The 25,025-nt window shown below is 43.2% G+C and overlaps 2 protein-coding genes across 2 annotated transcripts; both read right to left on the bottom strand.

Annotated features, from left to right (window-relative positions):
* Positions 1-229: 229 nt before the first annotated feature.
* On the bottom strand, positions 230-3,001 carry LOC128330161 (olfactory receptor 10A7-like). The gene is made up of 2 exons (XM_053262562.1): positions 2,991-3,001; positions 230-1,187 (listed from the first exon to the last, which is right to left on the bottom strand). The coding sequence occupies exon 2, from the start codon at positions 1,172-1,174 to the stop codon at positions 230-232; it is 945 nt and encodes a 314-aa protein (XP_053118537.1). The 5' UTR covers positions 1,175-1,187; positions 2,991-3,001.
* Positions 3,002-7,900: 4,899 nt separating this feature from the next.
* Positions 7,901-15,433, bottom strand: LOC128330331 (olfactory receptor 10A7-like). The gene is made up of 2 exons (XM_053263014.1): positions 15,224-15,433; positions 7,901-8,635 (listed from the first exon to the last, which is right to left on the bottom strand). The coding sequence occupies exons 1-2, from the start codon at positions 15,431-15,433 to the stop codon at positions 7,901-7,903; spliced, it is 945 nt and encodes a 314-aa protein (XP_053118989.1).
* Between the last annotated feature and the right edge of the window lie 9,592 nt (positions 15,434-25,025).

The following is a 25,025-nucleotide window of genomic DNA, read 5'->3' as shown; positions in this document are numbered from 1 at the left end:
AGACATTCCCAATAGTACAGCTTTTTACATACAGATATTCAGTCACAGACAAGAAAAAAATGATCAGTTGCAATGTTTTTTCTCATTTCCAAAATAGAGACAGAAAAAGGAAAACTTATTCTTATTTTTAAAAGAAAAGAAAAATAGATTAAAGGAATACTTCATTGTAATTCCATTGTAGGGCAGATGCAGGGAGATTATAGCAGAGCCCTTCTGGACTTTCATATGATTACAACTTCAGTTGCAATGTTTTTCTACTCAACAGTCTCCTCATGGCCCCTTTCACTTCTTTATTCCTCAGGCTGTAGATGATGGGATTCAGCATGGGGGTGAAGACTGTGTAAGATAAGGATAACAGTTTCTTGGTGTCTGGAGAATAACTGGATCTCGGTCGGAAGTACGTGAGTCCAGCTGTTCCATAGAACAAAGTCACCACAATAAGATGTGAGGAACAAGTGGAGAAGGCTTTGTGTCTGCCTGCAGCAGATGGTATCCTCAAGATGGTGGTGATGATGCGAACGTAAGAGACCAGGATTAAGAGAAATGGGGATAGTACAATTAAAATAGTCCCTGTGATAGCATACATCTCAAACAGATAAGTGTCTACACAGACCAATTTTAACACTGGAGGGCTGTCACAGAAAAAGTGATTGACCTTATTAAGACCACAGAATGGGAAACTAAAGAGCCATGCTGTCTGGACGATCCCCACCGGAATTCCTGAAAACCATGAAAACAGGGCCAGTTGGATACAAATCCTCTTCTTCATAGTCATAGAGTAGTGTAAAGGGTCGCATATAGCTACATAGCGGTCATAAGCCATCATCGCCAGGAGAAAGCACTCTGTACTTCCAAAAAAGAAGAAGAAACACATCTGAATCACACACCCAGGGAAAGATATGGCTTTCTTCTCTGAAATGAGGTTCACCAACATTTTAGGGACTATAACTGATGTGAAACAAATCTCTAAGAAGGACAAATTTCTGAGAAAGAAATACATGGGGCTTTGAAGTGCTGGATCTGTTGTTGTGAGCAAGATGATGAGGAGATTTCCCAACAAGGTTATGATATACATAATGAGGAATATCATAAAGAGCAATATCTGTAGCTGAAGGAGATCAGAAAACCCTAACAAAATAAACTCTGTGACATCACTATAGTTTGCCCAAGTCATTCTTTGTTCATCACTGAAAAAGCAAGAAAGCAGGTGATTAAATTTTTGCTGCTAAATTGTTTTGATGACACTAGCCAGATGGAAGGAATGATAATAGAAGCAAGATCATTCAGTTCAGAAAGCTAGCCATCTACTAAGTATATCTACAGTTTCCTAGTAGCCCAGCAATGAGCAACTGTTTGTGTGCAGGGAGAACGGGCTAAGCCCACTCTCTCCACCAGACCCCTTGATGCTCTACACCTTGATCGTGTGCAGAGGACTCAGTCTGAGTCCTTCAAGTGGATATCTTGAGAAGGTTTATGGTGCAAACAATAATGATGGGCAATCATGTCAACTTCCAGATTATGGGCCAGAGAGAATGATATATTCAAACGTAACTCAATAAGCCCTTTCTCATAAGCAGTGAGCCCATTCTCATGTGCAGGCTGCTCATCTGCAGGGAGAACGGGCTAAGGTACCTTTCCTTGACTTTCCTTGGCTTTCCTTTTCCCCCTTTCCTTGACTTTTCCCCTTTCCTTTCCTTGCATGCAGAAGGTTCCAAGTTCCCTCCCTGGCATCTCCAAGATAGGGCTTAGAGAGATTATGGTCTGACTCAGTATATGGCAGATTCCTATGTTCCCACATCTCTATTCATGTAGAACAGAACAGTATGGTTCTACAATACTATTAGAGCTGTTATGTAGACACAGCAGTATTGCAGTAATCCAACCATTTAGGTTCCTGGTGTAATATGTCAGCTATCAACCCTCATACCATCTGTGTAGAGTGCACACAGGTATACATTTGCACTCAGGTATAATTATTCACATTTTAAGTGTATAGCACTATACTTCTTATCTGAATCCTGTATTTCAGGGGGCCAGAATCAAGGTTCATTTTAAAAATGAATACAGGTACCGTCATTCACACAACTGGCTGCAGCCTCCCAGTCAGAGGTCTACTCGTGTGTCGCTGCACACCACAGTGACACAGGCACAAAAAACCCCCCTCCTCATTTAAGGGGAGGGGGAATTAGGCGTGCTAGCCGCCTCCGGAGCACTGGGCTCGCTTGCGAACCCAGTAGTTCCCACAATCACTGGGAAACCGGCTAAGCTCCCTTAGTCCGCTTCCCAGTGATCATGGGAATAGCCTCAAAAACTACTTTAAATACAGCCTGATTAGGCAGCAGATGGATAGAATACTAGAGGGAGACATTTGTGCCTATGTTTGTCCCCCACATAAACAGGACAGGCTGATCAGAGTATTGCCCAAACTGGCCCATTCCAATTTGTGATCCCTTAGAAAGGTAGAATGTCTGCACTCTGGCAATACATTGAGGCTATTCTCATGATGGGGGAAACCGGGCTAAGGGAGTCCAGCGCAGTTATCCCCCATCGTGAGAACCTCCAGGCTCACGGGTGAGCCCGGTGGTTCAACGGCGGGGTTAGCAGATCAAGCTGTTTTCTCGATTGTGAGATGCCATAACGTGACTCATGAGGATACCCCCGACTGGGAGGCTATAGCAAGCCTCCTGGCATTGGGGGTCTCCCCAGAATGTCCCGTACATTTGCATGAGGCATCATGGGACTTCCAGGGGATCCCCTGATCCCCACCTCCCCTACCGGCTCCGTGTCAGAGCCAGTAATTGTGTGGGTGGCTGCCCAGGGAGGGCGGAATGCTCATGTGGAATGCTCAAGCACACTCTCGCCGCACAAGCCCTGCAGGCTCTCCACAATGCTCATGTGGAGAGCCTCATTATATGTCTGGTTTATTTAACTCATCAGATTCAGAACTCCTATAAAGTGTATTAAATGCTCCTGAAGTTTAGGTCAATTGCATAAATAAGAGGTGGAAATATTAAATAGGAAGAACTAGGCAGTCAGAATCAATCTTATATTTGGAGTGACATTGGAGAACAAAATGGGATATCATGGCATTACTAGTTAGCAGATATTCATTCCTACTAAAATCTCTCTAATTTGGGGGACCTTCCAGAATTTCTGGTCCTTGACACACACTCACATCATAGGGCAGGGGTTTAATAAATTGTAGCTGGGAGTGATGGGAGTTAATCAATGTTTGGAGTACCACAGGTTGGGAAAACCCTTTCATAGAGAACAACAACAAAAAACAACAACAACCAACAACTTGGTTGTGAAGAGTTGGAATGAGAAAAAAAAATGAGATCTCAAAACAGTGTTCTCTGCTCCTCCTGAACACTTTCTGGTGCAGCACTAGCTGGATTTAGCTTTCTTTGGATAATGGTGCACTGGAGACATAAGGTGCCTTTGAATTATTGGTTTAGTTACAACTATACAAGCAGGGCATAAGTGGAGGCAAACAGCACTATATGGCTGAAGACCCACTACCCTGCATCAGATTCTGAGCCAAAGGCCCTGCACCCTTAAAGTGACTTCAGCCAATGAACAGCATTCCCTCTGCTCCTTTTTCTGTCTGAAAACCCTCATTTCTTCCTACACACAAAAACACTTGCCCCCTCCCCTTACCTGAAAGGGTGAGTCACCTTCCCAATTACCCACAGGTATTTCATTCAAACACACACATGCAGATCCCCAACAGATCCCCAAGCATTTAATTTCTGTTGAGGAAATAGCAGCCTATCGTGTCTGGGCAATTAACCAGCAAACTACCTAATAAAGGAATGGTTCATCCATTGGCAACCCAAAACAACAGAATATAACTTGGAATTTCCAGGTGGGGGGGGGGGGCTTCAAGAATCAAAAGCATTTCAGTTGGCTAGTGTTGATGTTTCCTAAACTACATGGATGAAATTCACAAGTAAATTGACATCAGGGAAGCTAGTAAGTGGGTTGTTTGGATGAATTTATATGCCTAACCCTTCTGCTGGGTTGTAATCAACAGGTTTTGTGTCATGTCAGTGATACAGAGGTGTTAGTCATGTAAATCTGTCTAAGATGCTGATACTGGCTGACATAATGAGCAATGAACCATTGATGGACTCAGTTGCCTCGAGGCAGGTAGCCTTCAGAGTAGTTGCCCTGAAGGCTAGATGGGCAGGGCAGGTCACGAGGAAGGAGACTAGAAATGAACTTGTTGCTTCCTTGCCCTCCTTGCAAAAGCACTGCACAACCCTCATGGACATAGTTCTGTCAGCAAAAAGTACTCCTCCAAAGGCTCTCTGCCCTGAGGCAGCTCTGACAGATTACTGGCTTTTTTGGCAAGTCAATAGAATGCTAAATGCTTACCTGTTGCAGCAATGAGAGAAGATATAACAGCAATTGAAAAGTACATGGGGAAATGTGCTTATTTGAGCCATCTCTAGTCACTGGGGGAAAATGGTAAATACCATTAGGGAATGTTTGCTCATTGCCTACCTTTAAGCTGTGGAATAGGCAGGGGCAGGACACAGCACAAAGGGAGTCGGATAGAAGGACAAGGGCAGTGGCTGGTGTGCTGCAACAAAAACATCTTTTGGGGGGAGCTGCAGTGGCAGGTTTAGCTGGAATGAGGTGGCCAAAGGCAGCAGCAAGTAAATGGAGGCAGGCAATCTGCCTCCTCCACCCAACACCACTTGAGGTGATTGCAATTTGCCTTACCGCATCTCATTAATGGAGACAACACTAGCTGTCCAGAGACAGCACTAGCTAGGTCAAAGGGGGATTTTTTTGGTATAGCCATTTAGGACTTTTAGGAGAGAGCAGCTAGGAATGGAATTCCTTTTGAGTTTTCCTGTTTCATTCACTCAAGGCCCTGTTACAAGGACTACTGACTTATGAAATACCTCTCTTACTGCCTCCTGTGTGGCAGTAAAGAGGCACAAACAGTCTAATATGTGATCCTAGACTTGAAGCTCAGGTAACTCACCTGAGGGTAGGTGAATAACAGTTATGTAGCAGATGGTGCCTCAGCTCAAGTGTTCTACTTCCACTATTGCTTAGTTCAGGAGTGGGCAGACCTGGGCCTCCAGGTGCAACTCGCTTCATCCCCAGACACAATTTTGCCCACCTTTGGCTTAGATGATACATTGAAGATGTCTGCTGAAGTTAATACTAAGCTCACTAGCTTATCTTTTGACTGGTTATTTTGGGGTGTTGCACAAATCTCGGTAAGAGATATCGTGTTGGGCTGTACAAAGGAAGGGGGAGGGGAGGAGAGGAGTTCATAGTGTTCACAACAATTGAGGTAACACACTGTTCTTTTTCTGTATGTGGGATGGATTCCTATTCATTGCGTTGAAACAGGCTACAATTTTATATATATATATATATATATACACACATACACACATTTATATATACATACACACACACACACACACACACATACATGAACCCCACTGGCTTGGGGCTTCAAGGGTAAGTTGTGGCCATACCTGCCTTGCACTGGTATGATGTGCAACACCTCAAAATAACCTTGCACTCTCAGAGGAGTTAAGGTGATCCAGGTGATGCAGTTGCATGTGTCACCACATGGAGGTCATCCCCAGATGCATAGCATCCTTGCCTTGGCTGAACTGTGCCCTGCGGTGAACAAAGCACATTTCAAAATGATGCCAAACAATGCTTCTCTGGGTAGTCTCAGATGTCCTAGATGCCTTCTTGGGCCTCTTGTGTGACAGCTGCACTAGGGGGGCTGCCGGTGGTTGCCCACAAGCATCACCCATCTCCCTTCTGCCCTGTGCATCAGAAGAAGAGCCCAGATTCAGATGATGGGGCACCTCTGCCTCCGCAACAGACCCTTCCTCCTTGGAGCCAGACTGGGAGGACCCAGAATTGGACTCTGCCATGACCTGGGCATCATTGGGGGGCCCCATTGAGTGGCAAGAAGAGCACTGGGGGGTGCAAGAGGGAGGGAAAATCTGGCTATACTGCTAGACATCAAGCCCCTACCCTCCACCCCCTCCACAGAAGCAGCTTCCTTGGCAGGAGAGCCCCCCACATTGGCAGGCTGTGCACGGGGTTGCAGCACTGGTGGTGCATCCAAAGCACCTGCCACTGGTCCTGGACCTGGATCCATGGCAGCAGGCTCCTCTGGATAGGAGAGCCTACATGCCACCACCTCACTTGGGCAAAGAACTTGCCAATGGGTACCTGTGGGACCCCATGCTAGAGTCTGCTCTGCCCCCCACCCCGGCCTCCCACACCAGCTTGGGGACCCCTCCCGCCTCTGCCTGTCACCCTGCTGCGAGCACGGCTCACCACATGGTGCTCAAACACGACCCCTTTGGGTGTGGGCTTTTAAAAAAAATGTAGGGAGGGGCAACCCCCCCAAAAAAACCCTAAATTAGTTTTTAATTTACCTACCCACCCACTCCACTCCACCCATCCACTCCACCCACAACACAACACAAAACAATAGGGGACAACTAAGGGGGGACCTGTAAAAACAAGAAACAACCTGTAAAAGAAAGAGGCAGGTCTCATGATCCGTGAGACCCGCTTTTGTTAAAACTGTGGGGAGAGCAGGCTAAGCCTGCTCTCCCTGCAGACGAGGGGGCAGGGAGCCCTGGGCAGCCAGATCGGCCACCCACACGATGGCTGGTTCTGAGATGGAGACGGCAGGGGCTGGGGAGCTTTGGGGCCGCGCGGCCCCCGGAAGCCCCAGTATGCCCTGCACGAGCACGCAGGGCATACTGGGTAGACCCCTGAGCTGGAAGGCTGCTTTTAAGCCTCCCGGCCAGGGGTCTACTTGCGAGTAGCTGCAGCATGGAGCCACAGCGCGGCTGCTCATGAGCAGATAGCCCGGGTTTGCAGAGCGCTCGCTCCACAAACCCAGGCTAAGGGGTGGGCTACAGGAGTGGGTTAGCTGCTCCAGAACCACCGGGCTTGGCTGCGAGCCCGGTGGTTCTGATGATCACAAAAATCGGGCTAGGATTTTCCTAGCCCTATTTTTGTGATCGTATGAATAGCCCCGAAGACACAGAAAAAAAACCAATTCAAACCAGTTCAAACCGAACCAGGTTCAATTGTTGCAAGGATATCATGCTAACTAGTTCCACTAAGTCTTGGGTTCCAGGCTAGTGTTGTGCTGGTGTAACAGGGGCCGCGTACATAACTAGAGGCATGACTTTTGCTATGAAACCATCTTCCTCATGCAACTATGCAAAGCTATCCTCTCTCATTGCTGTGCAAGAGCAACTTGTGCAGGCAGATTGAGACTGCAACTTTGAGCCTGCACTCAGCAACATGACCTTCTTGTGCGTGTGTCATTGTTGCACTAGTGCAGCATTAATCTGGATACCAGTCTTCATCTGAGAAAAAGTGTGTGTTCCCAAATGTGTACATTATGCTCCAGACTAATTTTGGCACATATACTTATATATACAATCACTTTGGTGTATATGCAAGCAGGAGTGCACAATATATACGTGTTCACCATATATATATACACATCAAAGATAAATTACACATTTTGCACAGTATCAGAAAAAGTATATAATCTGTAATAAGTTTGGTGGGGGGGGGCTTTAGATACAAAATACACAGCTGTATGATAAACTATAATAAATTAGTGTGTAAGCAAGGCTGATGTCAACACAAGGTTCAGTTACTGCTGAAGCCTTAGAAAGTCACTTTTCCCCCTCCCCTTATAACCAGCTTCATCATCAACATCATTGTTTCTTTGAATTATTACAAATATTTATATTCTTTTCCCCTTACACCAGTTTTAATGCATATATAGGTACTTTATAAATCTTTTCCAATGTCGATGATTCAATGAATTGCTCACTGACAAAAGGAAATCTCCATATTGTCCATAAAACATCTATGTCACCTGTGAGAAGATTTTCCGGCCTAGAGTTCTCTTCAGGGCTTCCTTTACTTCATAGTTCCTCAGAGTGTAGACAATAGGATTTAGCATGGGTGTGAGAACTGTGTAGAACAGAGACAGAATTTTTTTCACTTCTGGTGAATAGTTGGACTTTGGCCTCAGATAGACAATGCTTCCACTTCCATAGAACAAAGTGACCACAATGAGATGGGATGAGCAAGTGGAGAAGGCTTTGTGTCTGCCTTCTGCTGAAGACATTCTGAGGATTGTGATAATGATTCGGACATAGGATATCAGGATGAGCACAAAAGGGAACATGAGGAACAGGAGAGTAGAAGCAATGGACTGCATCTCATATAGGTATGTATCTGTACAAACCAACTTTAGTACCGGTGGTGCATCACAGAAGAAGTGATTGACCTCATTTGCACCACAAAATGGGAGATTGAAGATCCAAGCTGCTTGAAGCAGTGACACAGGGATGCCAATCACCCAAACCCCACCAACCAGTTTGTGGCAGAAGGTCCTGTTCATGACAGTGGTATAGCGCAGGGGATTGCAGATAGCAACAAAGCGGTCATAAGACATAGCAGCTAAGAGGAAACACTCAGCACATCCAAAGTAGAAGAAGCAATACATTTGAATGGCACAGCCAGCATAAGAAATACTTTTGTCCTTCAGCAGTAGATTGATTAGCATTTTGGGGATTGTGTCTAAAGTGAAGCAGATCTCAATGAAGGACAAATTCCTCAAGAAGAAATACATGGGTGATTGAAGGGCTGGGTCTGTCATGACAATGACAATGATGAGGACATTCCCAGTTACTGTCACAACATACATCACCAGGACTAAAGGGAACAGAAGAACCTCTACATTTGGCATGCTGGAAAACCCAACTAGGATGAAGTCTATCACAGACGTTTGGTTTTTCCACATGGTTTTCCCCAGGTGGTTTTCTTGAGTTTATGCACTGCTGGAAATGGAATAAATATGTGAATATTTTTAGTGTTCAATAGATTTTCAGTAATGTTTGCCCCTTTAATGCAATAAGCATATCAGGAGCCTCTTGCAGATCGCCACTATATGGTCCCCAGCCCCCATGAATAAAGGAATTCGTGTATTGTGATATTGACTGTGAACTCGAAGGATAGTATTTAGAAAGTTCAGCTGCTTCTAATTTTGATCATTCATGTCCTTCCTCTCTAGAGGTATGCACAGAACCAGTTTGGCCAGTTCAGTTCAAATCCAAACCAGATTCGAACCAACCCGGCTTGGTCCGGATCCAGGTCTGGCCAAACCGGGTTGAACCAATTTGGAGGATATACTTGTAACGTGGAATCTGGAAAGGATTCCCCTTTACAAGTACAGGAGTGCGGGATTGTAAGGGGAGGCTGAGCGTGGGCGGTGAGAGAGGGGGAAAGCTACATATCCAGTCTGGTGTGGCTGTCCATTCGCCACCACTCGCCCTCCCAGCATGGCCCCAAGCATGTTTCTCCTTCCTTTATCAAACTGCCAGATCAGCAGTGACTCAGTTCTGGCTTCTATGCATGCATGGAGGCCAGAAACGAGCTGCTGCCAAGCTAGTGGCTTGTTAAAGGAGTGGGGAGCATGCTTGGGGCTGTATTGGGGTGGCGAGTGGCACCAAGCCTGGCCATCCATTATTGTGCACAACTGGTTCACCTGAGCTGGGCCTGGTTTGGTTAGTATCAATTAAAGCAAACTTCAACACAAAACTATTATTAATATCATATCTTAAATGCAAAGAAGTCAGCAATAAGAGCATCATTGTACAAACACAAATAATTTCTCTCAGCATAAAACTGCTGAACACATTTTGACTCTATAGTCCTCTCTGATAGCTTGTGTAATATGAATCTTTGGAGAGTTTCATAACTTCAGACCACATTGTCGGAGGTCACGTCTTCCCATATCATAAATTCACTTCCAAGTGTCAAAACTTAAATAAATGGCATACACCTCTGAGAGTCACTATAACCATTCATTTACATGTTGTAGTTTAAAACCTGCAAATAAAGCCACGACATATATACATTTTTAAAAAATTATTCAAAATTCCTGCAAAATTAGTTTGCTAACTGGTTAAGGTATAATGTGGCAGTATACACAGCATACCATCAATTTAATAGCAAATTCTTCTTGTCCTTAGTACATATACATATAACTACACTCAATTAAATTCCAACCTGACAATTCAGACAGTAACAGCAACAATTTTAATAAATCTCCAGCCTTTAGCAATCAAAAATGCGTCCAGTCGCTGAAATATTGCCTGGTAGCTTTGCTGTATAAAAATAGCCCTATGCAATGCATGTGATAAATGCATCCTGCATGCTGTCTCTTCTATTGACCTAAATGTACTAAATGTACTAAATAATAATAGTGGAATGTCTGCATACAGTAGAACCTATATTGACGTCTCTCAGTGTTATCAGGTACTTGGAAAACAAGAATCATTGACTACATGGAGAGTGCCATATGCACTTGGAATTGCATACATAAAGGCACTATGCAGCTCTTCAGCAGAATATATGAAGAACTGGAGTGGGGACAATACATGCAATCCTATTCTCTCCCACCACACACGGTTGTCATATCTACACAGTGTTAATGCTTTATTTACTTATGGTTAAAGGCCAGAACTATGTTAACTATGGTTTTACTCTTAACTGGTGCTCCGTGTATTTCTAGGTTAGACTTGAACTGTTTTTAGATGTTATATTTATTCTGATTTTTCAATATAGGTTTTTTCGAGATAGGATTGAGGCCGTAATAGTCAATCTTCTGCATCAATAATCTTTTAAAACAATTTTACTCATTATTCTGCCAAAAAAATAACAATTAAGAGACTGCTAAGACTCAGTCCAATTTTTATTTTGTGAAGTGAAAATGCAACGGGATCAAATATCTCCTGTAATCTAGAACAAAATGAAAAATTTGTTGCTTTTGCTCATAAAATAAATGTTCTTTACTAAAATATATTTTTAAAAAATAAGAAATGAACTCTAACTTCTAAGCAAAAATGTTAGTATTTGTTTTTTTTTAGAATTAACTCCCTTTTTTGTTCCTTGAGTTCTTAACTCATCACGTGCTGCAGGCTGAATATATGTAACAATTTTTAAAATAAGAACAACAAAACCCAAAACATAATGCCTGTAATTTAGAATGTCATGAAAAATTGTAGTCTAACATTATATAAAAATGCCTGTACACTATTTGCCTGTACATCTCCCTCCGAAGTAATTAATACAGCTTCAGCTTCTATCATGATAGAATTTTAGCAGGACAGGACTAATCTTCAAGAAGTTCCTCACCTACCTCATGAATGTGGAAAGAACCTGCTCCAGAAAAATCTTTGATGATTACACAGACTACGTGTGGCGACTTATTTTATAGTGATTCGAAACTGTTTTTCAAGCTATTCTGCAATGATTAAGATAAAGATAATAGTACTAATAAAGCTCTTTACAGCTCTTAATATGTATTATTTTTAGATGTATAAATCTTCTCCATGCTTGGTCTGCTGGTTCCAAAAAATTGTTTATGGCTTAAAGAAGAATCAATTTCTTGCTGCCATAAAAACTTCTCATATTATCACTAGGTTCAGTATATGTCAAAGCTTGCTTTTTCTTCTTTGTCTTTAATTGGAAATTTGTGCTATACTTTTAAAAAGAAGATGGTATTAAGTCTTCTTAATCCCAAAAGGTCTTTATATCTTTAGAGAATACATTTCTCCCCTAGTGGATTAATCAGAGCTGGTATGAATAGCATCCACCTTCTATGTCTATATCATGTCATTCCTTTATCCACGGCACTAAAACAGGGATAGGTGTCCGATTTGGCAATGCACCAAATGAAAGAAAACATGTATATAGGTTATTGCCAAAGAAAATGATTCATGACTATGTAGCTTGAAATTAATGGGGTTTTTGCCATGACTAATTTGATTAGTCATGCCTCACTGAGATCAATGGTGCTTAGTCATGAACAGTGCATAACTTTCTTTGCATACAACCCCATGAAAATGAAGCTACTATGTTATAAAGTAATCTCTCACCAACCGCGGTTTTTACCAACCGCAGTTTTGAGTATCCATGAATGGGAAATTGTGTCCGGTCTCACCAATTGCAACTGGAGTGTCCGTGGCTGGCATTTTTAGTGATGGGGGTGGGGTTTGTGTGTGTGATTTGGGGGGATTCAGAGATTCAATCAGCTCATTCCTTTTAAAGTGTCTTTGAGAGATTTTGTGAGGGAGGGGTTCAAAAAATTTCCAGAGCTTCAATAGGCTCATTCCTCTTGGTGACTCTTGACAATATTCAGGGATTTGGGGGGATTTTTGCAAATCTTTTTCCATGATCTCAGATCCCCTAACCCCCTGATTCCCATTCATTTCAATGGCTCACCAACTGCAAATTTGCCAACCATGGGGTTTTGTTGGAATGGAACCCTTGTGGTTGGCAAGGGATGAATGTAATGGAGAAGATTATGGACCTGGGTCAGAGAAACCTGGGATCAAATCTCTAGTCAGCCATGAAACTAGTCATGTAATCTTAACTGTATCTTTCTCAAGGGGGTTATGAGGAGAGGCCTCTTTATTCCTTACCATGAACTCCTTAAAGGTAGACTGGAATTGTAGTATTAATTGAAATAATAAAAAGAACATGTACATACTCAGGAAAATGTAGATGAGAAATAACTCAATCATCAATTTCAGCCCAAAACTGCGATTGGGGATGGTCAGCAGAAAAATAAATGCACAATTAAATACAATGGCAATGGCAGAAATTCAAACTAAAGCTGTGCTAGCACCATGTTACATTAGCTTGTTTCACTAGTTGAGAGCTTGCATTTCAGACTTCTGTTGTGCTGGTACAAGAGGGTATGCAATCTTCTCCATGTGTTTATGTTGCAGGGAATGATGCTAAGCTATCTGCTATCCTTGTTGAGCAAGCAGACTGGGAGTGCAAGAGCTTGCCCAGCTTTGAGCATTTGCACAGCTATGTGACCTTCTTGCATGTGCACATCAGCATTAATTTCACTAGCATAGACATGGAGGCTGTTATCACATGTACCTTAACCCATCCTAGGGAAGCCCAGCCTGGGTTAGGCTACACATGAGAACTGCCGGGACAGTGGGCCCAATCCCAGTGGGGCAGCACCACCTAGCCCTACTTTGAAACCCAGCTCTTAGCCAGGGTTGAGGATTCAAGCGATCCCTTAACCCAGGCTCTTGGATCATGTGTTCACTGGGATATGAGCTTAGCCCCAGAGGACACAGAGATGGGCTGTTAGAGTGCCCATCTCTAGGGATGTGCATGAACCTGTTCAGAGGTCCTTTTACAGGGCTCCAAACAGGTTTGAACACTGCCCCCCCCCCAAGTTTGAAGGTAGGGGTTCTCACTTTAAGGGTCGGGGAGGGTGCACATATCCCTCCCCCTGGTCCCCCCCACCGGCGCTCGGTGTTGGTAAAAGCCTTTGGGATCCATTGATTTCTGGTGAACTCCAGGGAAAAAAGGGAGGCCTTCAGATCATGGAAAGGGAGTACTTTGCCTCCCCTTCATTTCTTGGAGGCCTTACAGCCTGTGAGATGGAGGTCTGGTGCAGCCTGCTGGGCTGCATTGGGTGCCTTGAAGATTAGACTGGGTAGCTGTATTCTTGATTGAAGCCCTCAGAATGCAGTGAAACACCACCCCCACCCTTGGTGAATTTGGACTTTGGGGTGTAAGAGAGAATACAACTGACATTGTGTACCCCCACATACCTGAAGTACCTATTCTAGCAGGGAAGGGATGTGTCCCCCCCCCCCATGTTTACCCTTGTTTAATCATTACATTTCCATTGTGGGATGTCGAAACCTCAAAAGAATCACTAGCTGCACTAGACCTCTCCATACACCCAAAATTCTAGGTTGAAAAGATCCTTGTATTTTTTAAAAACAAAAACAAAAACAAATGTTGGATTCATGAGCAGTTCCTGATGAATCCAGCATTTGTAAATTCAAAGACCTTCCTACCTACAGTACATCTAGTAACTACTTAAAAAATTATTCTTAATCTAATTACTCCTCAGTACTTCCAACCACTTCATTGGGTTCCAAACCTCAAGATATAAAAAATGATTTCCCCCTAAACCTGCTCTATATATGGACGTGTGCTACATGTCAATATCATCTAAACTCCTTAATGCTGAGAAGCTGATGCCACAGAAATAATAAATAATGTGGGTGAATCGACTTCTGAATTTTATTTTGTTACTTGGGAAAAACCTAAAAAGAGACACCTATGTTTGGTCCTTTTCAAAATAAATCAGCTTTATCTCCAGATGTGGATAATACACTGAGCATAGGAGAATTGTCCAGTGGCAAGATGAAAGTCCCCCCAATTCCATTTACTTAACTATTCAAGAGAAAATGGTAAAAATGAAACAAACACATTTCACAGATATGAATAATTTAATACAGTGGCATGCAATGAGACTTGATGAGAACCTGGAAACTCCTGAGAAAGATCTTCTGTGATTTACCTGATCTTAAGATTTGGCAGCAACAACCTAGGGGAATAATCTTGTGTACGTTTCAGAGCTGGTGATAGAATTCTGGATAGTCACAATGTTCCCAATCACATGAAGGATCTCTCTCTTTGCCGACAAATGCTGTATACATGGACCCAAAGATTGGGACTAAGGAATCAATTGATGCACAGGGTAGGTCTTACCAGCATGCTTCTGTTGATATTATAACTAGGCTAAAATTCAGTACTAACACTACACTAGGACAAAGAGCAAAGATGCACACCCACAAGAAGGACACACAGCTGAGCAGATGCTCATAGTCGTTAAATCTCTTGCGGACTCTCTCTGCTTGTACAACCATTGCACTTGCACAGTTTGGATACCTTTGCATCATTGCCTGCAACATATATGGGCTAAGAAAGAGGTTTTACAGCAGGAAGAACTCCACATGTTGCACAAGCACATCACTACTCTTGAATTAATGGAACTAGTTAGCGCAACACTCTTGCACTTGATTGATTGATTGATTGATTAAGTGCCATCAAGTTGGTGTCAACTCTTAGGGACCACATAGATAGATTTGCTCCAGGATGATCTGTCTTCAACTTGGCCTTGGGTTGCATATGGCAACAAAACGATTGTATGCCATTACACTTAAAAGGAGGCACTCCATGGTTCCAAAGAAAAAGACAAAATACATTTGTGTCCTGCATTCTGATAAAGAGATGGTCTTTTTGCCGAAAGCAAGTTCACCAGCATCTTAGGGACAATCGTTGATGTAAAGCCAACTTCTGCAAAGGACAGGTTTTGGAGGAAGAAGTACATAGGGCTGTGTAAGGTGGTGTCAATTTTTGTTAGGAAGATGATGAAGATGTTTCCCATCAAAGTCAGCATGTAGACAACCAGAAACATAACAAAGAGGAGAAACTGGCGCTGGCCATGTTCAGAAAATCCCAACAGAACGAACTCACTGAACATAGTCTGGTTGGGCCAGGTCATTATTTATTATGCAGATTTAAAGTGCAATACTGAAGCACTGGAAGCACTGAGATCAGTAATTCCAGATTTTGATTACAAGATAGTTCCCTTAAAATTGTTGGTTCTGGAGAAAACCTGTAATGTTTCCATGGTAGCACAGTATTAATAATTCCTTGACCAAAATAAGCAAATTAAATACAATCTCTGTTACTGCACTGGTGGTAATATTATCATAGTGGTAGTAGCCAGAAGAATCTGGAAAACAAAATAATCAAAGAAATAATATTCCATACAAATTTCTGATATGCAGAAATATGGCCTTTCATATGAAAGCTGACTTTGGAATACATTCTATAACTGTTTATTTGTAACTTCCCTACTCCCATGGGAAAGACGATAAAGCAGATTTTGGATTTTAATGAGTAGAAGCAAAATAGCAAGGGTATAATCAGCAGAGACCACAGAACATACCCATCCCCTTACTAATTAGTTATTTCCATGGAGTATTTTAACAAGGATGTTCTCATGAGCAGCCTAACTCAAGCAAGGGCAGCCCACAGGGCTCATGTGTCCACAGTTGCACAAATGAAGCCTAAAATCAACGGCAGCTCTGGAGTGTTACACAGCCCCCCTGCCCCCCCACTGGACACAAAGCTTGTATCTGAATTAAATGGTGCCTTGCATTATTTTATAGCAAACATGTTACGTAAAGAAATATTCACTTAGTAGTACTGGGAAATAAATCTTGGGGGCAGTATCATAGAGTAGATGGTTAACTTAATTAAAACCTGCTCTGCTAAAGCAAATCATAAAACTTAAATTAGATGTATGCACAGCAGAGCACGAATGCACAGTTATCAAGGGTTGTAGCCATAACTTTGGGTGACAGTGGAAACTTAAACGTAAAGGTACATTGCAACCCCAAGCTCCAATAAAGACAAGACACGTATAGTTGGATGAACTAGAGCCACTTTTATTAATTTAGATAACATAAATCTGCAGCGAGGCATAACAATTCAGCATGTGAGTACCCCAACTAAGGATCAGTCTCATAAGGAGGACCTCCCAACCCCGGGCAACAGACTGGGTGTTAGTGCCACCCGGACAGAATCCAAACATCATAAGACCCACCTACCCAGGCCTCAAAACTCTGAGTGGTGGGTGCCGGCCTGCCCATGAGTAGGGGCGGCTCCCAGCCTGCAAGGGCTGTTCCTCGGGTTACCTACTCAACTTAAACGGTCCTCCAGTCAAACACCAATTGATACACTTAAACTAATCCACACTCATCAGCAAGTGACCGATCAAAAGGTGACAACCCTAAATCAGTTTCTGTTAGAAGTAGGTGAAAAAAGGCGACACCAAGGCCAATCAGGTGCGAGCCAAAAAATTCATACTTGGCCCTGAATAGTGATTGGAGTTCCCTCACTGAAATGGGTGGGAGGGAGGGCTGCTGAGTCCAAGCAACTGAGAAGGAGCTCTAAAGAGCTGGCGTCTTAAAATGCTGCTCCTAGCATCTGATTGGCTGGCCCACATCACGTGATGAACTCCAAAATGGAGGACTCTGTGCTTGCCTCAAGGGGGCCAAGAGCACAACCCTGCCCCCTGCAGTCACATGAGAGTGGCGGGGAGCGGCAAATGTTACATATATTTGGAATAATTTGGCAGTTTTGCTGTGTACTGAAGATTTGATCTTCAAATAAGATTCCTACCCAAAGTGGAACCAAGACATAACTCATATCCAAATGGGTTTTGCAGTCTTCTAATAAGTCCTAGGCATTGATCTCACAGAGTAGAATTTACAAGGTGTGTGCACGGAACCGTCTGGCCCGATTTGGTTTGAGGCCGGAATGGCCTTGAACAGGCCCATTCAGTCTAGCCCCCATCGACCCACCCACCAGGCCCATTCGGTCTAGCCCCCATAGACCCACCCACCCGGTCCAGTCCGGCCGGTCCGTGAACTTTTTTTTAAAAAATTAAATTAAAAGAAAGTACCTGTAGCCCCTTCGGGGGGCTTGCTGTAGCTGTGTGTGTGTGTGGGGGGGTCCACGAGGGTTCCCTCTCCCCCCGCCTGCATCCCTCATCACCGCCATGACCGGTTAAATTTAGCCCTTTTTGCCCTTTTGGGCCTCCGTAAAGGAGAGCAGCCGCCATTTTGGCTGCCGCCGCCGCACATGTGCAAATGCCCTCTGTGAGGCCGTAGGCCATCAACAGCAAGCCCCCTGAAGGGGCTACAGGTACTTACTTTTAATTAAAAAAAATTTTTTAAAGTTCGCGGACCTGCCAGACCGGACCGGCGGTTCAGTTCCGGTCCAGACAGAACCGGGGGTGGTTCAGTTCAATCACGAACCCACGAACCCCTGGACCAAACTGTCGGACCACGGACCACTGGACCTGTTCTGCACATCCCTATAATTCACTGTTTTTTTTCTGATGGTTCCAGCATGGTGTAGAATCAAAAAGATCACCAACTCCACAACACATGAATCTTTACTTTGCATATAGAGTATGGAGGCCATTCAGTGCTTCATTTCAGCATTCATTTCAGCACCTGGCTGAACTAGGGATGTGCACAAACAGCTCGTACAGATGTAGGTGGGGCAGGGAGAGGTTCCCTTAAGGAGCAGGTAAGCAGTTCTTTACCTGCTCCGCTGCCATCCCACCACATTTCCAGATGTGGTGATAGCTCTAGCAAAGCCTGCAGGGAACAGTACCACAGCTGCACACAGCCTTTTCTAGATCAAGTGCCGTGCCTGGAAAAGCATTGGGGCACCAGCAGAACAAGTAAGGACCTGTTTATCTGCTCCATAAGGGAACTGCTCCAACCCTACTGAACCAGTTTGGCTGCAGGCACCCGAGCCTTTTCGGTGCTTTCCAAAGGAGGTGCCAAACCAGCCCATCCACATCCCTAGCCTGAACTATTCTGTAATTCACTGTAGCCTGATTCAGATATTGAGTTGTGTGAGTGTACAGATATCTGTACACTCATACATGTGTTTGTGTGAATGATTGTACCTGTGTTCATTTTAAACGTGAACCTGGATACATGTTGTTCAAATGCATGGTACAATTAGGTAGTGTATTTCTGTACTTGCATTCAGCATAACATGTGCATGACTGTATCAGTGTGCAGATCTGTACTTGTGTATACCATACACTCATTGTATGAGGGTTGAACATAACATGTGAATGGGCCTTGTGTACTGTGGTTAAAGGTGGGTGGAATCATGGGGTTACACTCCACTGAGTTGTGCCAGCAATTTGAATGATTTTATTCCATTCTTCAGAACTCAGAAGTGCATTGCAGAAGTAGGAGTGGCTTTTAAACACAGATCACTTTCCCAAATATGACTTGGGTCCCTGACTTATGGACTGGGTTGGGACTGAGGAGGTAGGTGTGGTATTGGGACTGAAGTGACAAGAGAATTAGAATGCCCCCATAAAATTCAACCATCCCTCTATTGCTAATAATATGTAGAATACTGTACTGAGTCAGACCATTTATCTATCTATCTCAGTGTTTCTCAACCACCGGTCCGTGGACCGGTGCCGGTCCGCGAGGCATTGGGTACCGGTCCATGAGGCATCACTAATAAAAATCACCCCCCCCAAAAAAAACACACACAATTTTGGGCTGGCAGGGACCACAGGAAGCTATCCGGAACTCATTTCCAGGCAGCCCTTGCTTCTGGATAATGTTCATTTCACTTCCTTGAAATGAATATTATGCAGCAGTGAGGGCTGCCTGGAAATGAGCTCCAGAGAACTGCCTGAAATTGTTTTGGGGGGGTGCCTGGGGGTGGGGGTCAGGGGGGTGACCCCTTTACTAACTGCTGGTCCAGGAAACGGCGCATGTATAATGTACTGGTCCATGACTCCAAAAACGTTGAGAAACACTGATCTAGCTCATTATTGTCCTCACAGACTGGCAGTGGCTCCTCCAAGGTTGCAGGCAGGAATCTCTCTCAGCCCTAACTTGGAGAGGCCAGGGAAGGAACTTGAAACCTTCTGCTCTTCCCAGAGCAGCTCCATCCCCTGAGGGGAATATCTTACAGTGCTCACACTTTATGTCTCTCATTCATATGCAACCAGGGTGGACCCTGCTTAGCTAAAGGGACAAGGAATGCTTGTTACCACAAGACTAGCTCTCCTCTACATATATCTATATACTATCAAATAAATCAAAAACCCTGGAAAGATGTGTTAAATTCCCAGAAAACATAGGGAAACTCACCCATTGGAAAGGTATGGGCTGGATTTAAGGTTAGGTTTAGGGTTAACATTAGGGTGGGAGTTAGTGTTAGGGATAGAGTAAGTGTTACGATTGGTTGTTGGTTTTTTTGAAATGCATCCATGCTACAGACAAAAGTTCAAAGTGCTGTGGTCAAGCAGTTAAGGTTAGGGTTACAGTAATTGTAAGTGCTAGGGAGATGAATTTTTAAAAGCATTTTTAAGAAAACCACACACACCCTTACAAAAAAAAAAACCCACCACCAAATCATCCATACTATAGAGGAAAGTTAAAAGTGTTGTTGTCCAGTGAACAGGCACACCCTAAAACTGAAAACTGCAGAGGGTTAGGTTTAGGTTTGGGGTTTGGGATTGTCATTGGGGTTAGGATTCAGAAAACCATGCACAGTTTTCTCAGGTACTTTTACACACAGAAAGTCCAGACTTTGTGTTGCAGGAGACATGATTTCAAACTGCAAGCTGGTATACTAGTATAATATATAATTCAACAATATATTGCTTTCTGACAAGTTTCTAGCTTTCAGTCAGTCTGAGCCAAAGACTAGTCAGGCCCCTGAAGACATGATAAAGAACTAATGACTTCCACAGGTTTCTGCTGCAAAACTGAAATGGTTTCCAGTTCCCCAGTTCTCTTACATAGGTTATTTCACCGTGAGGCTTTTGGGGCTTGACACTTATTTCACATACACAACACTATTGAATTTGTCACTCCATCTGCAATCCAGGATGCAACAGTAACCAGAAGTGTCACCACACTCCGGCTTGATGATCTGGGTGGTTCTTTGCCACACTCAAAATTAGAGAAAGGCACAAAGCTACAGGGAGTGGCTGGGCATTCTGTAGAGTGGACAGTCTATTGAGAAGTTGAAGGAGCACTTCCTCGCTGATGTCTATGTCTTCTTTGAGTGGCTCCCATTCCTCTCACCTGGTCACAGAAAGAGTTTTGCTACTAATCTCTTCGGAGGCTCTTTTGCTAGTCAAGATCCATTTGCCACTGGACAGATTGGCTGGGTTGATAAGCTTTTTTGCCTACTCAATTCTGTCCCACGCCTTGAGTAATTGAGTAATTAAGTTAAAACCAGCAGATTCAGTGTGGGCATGGAGTAGGTGTGGTGTTTATTGTCTGGTGAGTCCCCTTGACGTGGTTAGGATTGGGACTCATCCCTGCTTCAGGACTGCACAAACGTCAACATTTTGTAGAGCCATCAAGACAATTCCACCCCCCACCCAGAAGGATGCTCCAGCACTGCAGAATTCATTTCCCCTATAGCTTCATTCATACATTTAAAAAACAATTGCACATTTTGTTTTAAAGCATATTATATTTTATATACAACATTGTACATTAATCGATATGCAGATAATTTTTAAAAAACCCTTTGCTTTAAGAGAAGGCTAAGGTGACCATCTGTAAGTATAAGTGAGACTGTGCCTTTAAGAACTGGAGAAGTGGGGGAAGGGGGGCAGAGCCAAGGAAAACAGGGTAAGCAGTTTAAGGAAAAGCTTTTTATTGTCTTGTATTGTTTTATTCCTTGTTGTGGGGTTTTTTTTTGGGGGGGGGGGTCAGGGACCGTAATACATTTGATTGAAAAGCAGTTTAGTTTGTTTTCAAACTTACAATAAAGAACATCAGTCTTCTTAATCAGTGTCCTGATCATTACAAGGATACCAATAGGGATGTACATTAGTGTTCTGTTGGGAACTCGGAATGGAACTTAAATGTCCAGATCATTCAATTAGAGATGTGCATGGAACCAGGATGTACATGGAATCCATTAGGAATTTCATTAGGAATGTGCATGGAATTGCAACGTGCACATGTACTCCAGGCACTTCCAGGCACTTCTGGTCTATGATTCACTGGGGCGACAAGGAGGTATGCTGCCGTGCCATGGGACCATTATTCAGGACAGCACCAGCGGGGAAAACACGGGGTGGGTAAGAGCCTCCTCCCCAGTCCTTAAAGTTAACCCCCCCCACCTTCGAACCATCCAAACTGCTTGACCTTTGAACCAGATCGGAACTCCATAAAGGGCCTCTGAACCGGTTCCGTGCACATCCCTACATTCCATCAGAACAACCGGTTTGACCAGTTGTTCTGACGGAACAAGCTCAGAACACTCAAAATGATCTGAGCACCATTTTGGATTACAAAATGGTGCTCCTCAGGCCTCTGGACACGCATGGTAGCTATTTGCATGGTGATCCTGAATTGCGTAGTGATTCATTTGAAGGACATTCTGTTCCAGGCTCACAACATTCAAAATGGCCCAGTTTATGGTCTGAATATTCCAACTAGGAAACTTTCTGCACATCCTTAGAAAACAAAACACCAACTTAACTTCTGTACCATGTAAGCAGTAGAGATTTTGTACAATCTTGTATATAATGCTGGTTTACAATTTAGGTTCCATGCACACACACTTCACTTGGACTTTCAGTTCAACATTGGGCTGGAAAGGGATGTGGCCCAACAGGAATTCAACAGGTGCAGCTTCTCCAATCATATCCCGCGGTGGATAAATTTCTGTCTGATGCATCTCTACAAGTCATTCCCCAAATGCCACCTAGTAGAGTAAATGTCCATACAGAAATTCAACACATCCACAGCCCATCCACAATCACTTCCTACAGATACACTTCATGGATTTCTTTCTAGTGGCTACACAGCATTGCAGAGCATCACAATATCACACAGCTCCATAAATTTCTCAAGTGTGCACAACCTTTCACAGTGCTAGAAAAACAATAGTCAGGACGTCAGCCGTTTTTGGTAGGCTTTTTATTTTTTCATTTTGCCATAAATCCAGAGACCATTCAACTGTATACAAATTGGAATATTAATAAGAAGAGTAATGCAAGTAAAACATTTATTTTCAAAGTAGCAGTTATCATTATCTCTTAAACTTGTAGTAATGTCCATCTTTCAGGATGTTTGTCTATCATTTCCCCTATAATGTTAATGCGTTTTATATATATCTACCATAAGGTAGATAAGACAGATACCCATAAGATAAATACCCAAATCTTAATGAAATGAAATATTAGAATTCAAATGTTCTGCACACTTGCCTAGGAAGAAATAAAGCTATGTGTGCCTTTAAGTATGTTATGTTTATGTTAATAATTGGCTTTTATGTATTTATGTATGTATGTATGTATGTATGTATGTATGTATTTATCTATCAAATTTGTACACCACCCCAAATTTTCATCTCTGGGTGGTTAACCATAGTATAAAACAAGTTTAAAAATATACAAAAAACTTAAAACAATTTAACAATTTAAAAATCAACCACAGATTAAAACTAGAAAATTTTAATAGCTGAAAAAGCTTGGGTGAAGAAGTGGGTTTTCAAATGCCTTTTTAAAATTGTCAGAGATGGGGAGGATCGTATCTCAGTAGGGAGCACATTCCACAGTCTCAGGGCAGCAACCAAGAAGGCCCATCCCTGTGTGGCCATCAGCCGAGCTGGTGGCAACTGGAGACGGACCTCTCCAGACAACATCAATGGGCAGTGGGGCTCATAATGAAGAAGACATTGAAGCGATTCTCACAATCACTGGAGGAGGCTCCCACCATTTGTGGGGAGGAAGCCAGAAGCATTTACCTCCCTGCTGATGATCTCTGCCTCCTCTCTTGGTGGCCAGGGCAGCCACCCACATGACTGCCGGCTCTACCACAGAGCCAGCAGGGTCTGCGGGGCATCCTGGAGAGACCCCCTGAGCCCAGGAATCTACTCATATGTCACCGTGCACCGCAGCAACACACGAGCAAAAAGAGGAGGTTAACGGAGCACTCATTCCATTAACCTCATCTTAGGGGAGGGGTAATAGGGCCATTAGTTTCCAGAAGCCGCACGATTCCCATTGCAGCACATGATCGCCCAAAAGAGGCTAGGCTCCCTTAGCCCACTTTTGGTCGATTGTGAGAATCACCTCATTATATGAAATACCGGTTGCAGCTGGATTGGGTACCCTGCAGATCTGGACCTCAGCTGTGGGCTAGTGGAACTCTCTGTACTATCCTGTTATGGTCTCAATCCCCTCCTCTGGTTGCCATTTCCCAAGGGAGAAATAGCCCTCATTCCTGGTAGCCCTCATTGCACATTGATCAGGAGTGGCTCCGGTGAGATTGAAATGATGGATAATGTACTGTTGTACTGTCGGTACTACCTGTGACATTCAGCATAAGCTTATTTCCCCATATATTAGCTCATATCCAAGCTGCACTGATTCTTTTTATCTTAATTCCCTCTTCACAGATCAGAATGACTTTAATCCTATAATGTAGCCACGTTCTGCCTTATAGCTAGCAAAATTCATTTAGAGTTTAATAAGTACTAAACATTTTAGTGCCTGTATGTATGTTGCGTCCACTTGTCAGATATGTTGTTGCCATACAAAGTACAGAATACAATATAGTATGAGGTTTAATACCGTTCTGTATTAGGTATGTAATTCTGCTATCTTGCCCCCTTTATACTCAGTAACATTCTCATTCCAGTGTTGATTCATTTTTACATAATAGTTTTATGTTCAAAGTCTTAACTTTTAGCTTCTTCTACTCACTATATTATGTTTTAGGTAACTTTCTAGAGATCCCTTATTACCTTGTAAGAGTAGATTGTCTTAACTGTTTTGTTTGTTTTGTTTTTTTTGTTGTTATGCTAGTCAAAGACCAAAATAAAGACTTACCTACCTACCATTGATCAGGACCATGGCAAGTGGTAAGTTTAAATGCTCTCTTCTGCAGTCCCAAGCCATGGGTACCTACACTGGCTGCGATGTGTCATTTAAAAAGAAAGAAACAAGCCCATGTTTTAAGTAATGTCTAATCTGACCCTTACTTCCAGTGATACATGCATTGAACTACGTTGCATCTCTTGTAGACAAACATTGCAAAAATAGTGTAAAATATGGACCTGAGATGAATGTTTTATGTGCCTTTTGCTCCAGAACCTCTAAATCAAAGATCTCTATAATTCAGAATGCTATTTAAAACAGGAGTTAACAAGAATACATATTGAGATCAAATAACTGCAAATTAATGCCAGCAGCTGACATCCTGATTAATGATGCACTTGTGCAATGAGCAACATTGCACTAGGGCAAAACGACCATGCAGCTATGGGAAATCATGGTGATCTTCAGAACTGTGCTATTGTGCTCTTCCACGAAAGGTCCCTTTGCAATGTATGAGGAATGCTACAAGTTGTGTGCCATTTGCATCAGCAGAAACATACTAGTGCAACACTTGTGTAGAATGCGAGCTCTAGCCTTAGCACAAAGGAGCTGTGTGCTAGTGAACATCCCCTATGCAAATGCATCATTAGTCTGGATGTCAGCCAGGGTGTTTTCATTA

The sequence above is a fragment of the Hemicordylus capensis genome, chromosome 6 (genome assembly GCF_027244095.1).
Source record: "Hemicordylus capensis ecotype Gifberg chromosome 6, rHemCap1.1.pri, whole genome shotgun sequence".
Classification (NCBI taxonomy): domain Eukaryota; kingdom Metazoa; phylum Chordata; class Lepidosauria; order Squamata; family Cordylidae; genus Hemicordylus; species Hemicordylus capensis.
The sequence above is the reverse complement of the archived record's forward strand: the minus strand, read 5'-3'. Positions and strand labels throughout refer to the sequence as shown.

Bases quoted from the DNA above. Each gene is read 5' to 3' on its own strand.
- LOC128330161 (XM_053262562.1), bottom strand. From the start codon at position 1,174: ATGACTTGGGCAAACTATAGTGATGTCACAGAGTTTATTTTGTTAGGG.
- LOC128330331 (XM_053263014.1), bottom strand. From the start codon at position 15,433: ATGACCTGGCCCAACCAGACTATGTTCAGTGAGTTCGTTCTGTTGGGA. The intron at 8,636-15,223 runs GTTGGCTTTACA...TCCTTCATTGAG, and splicing joins AAAACCTGTCCTTTGCAGAA to ATCTGCTTCACTTTAGACAC.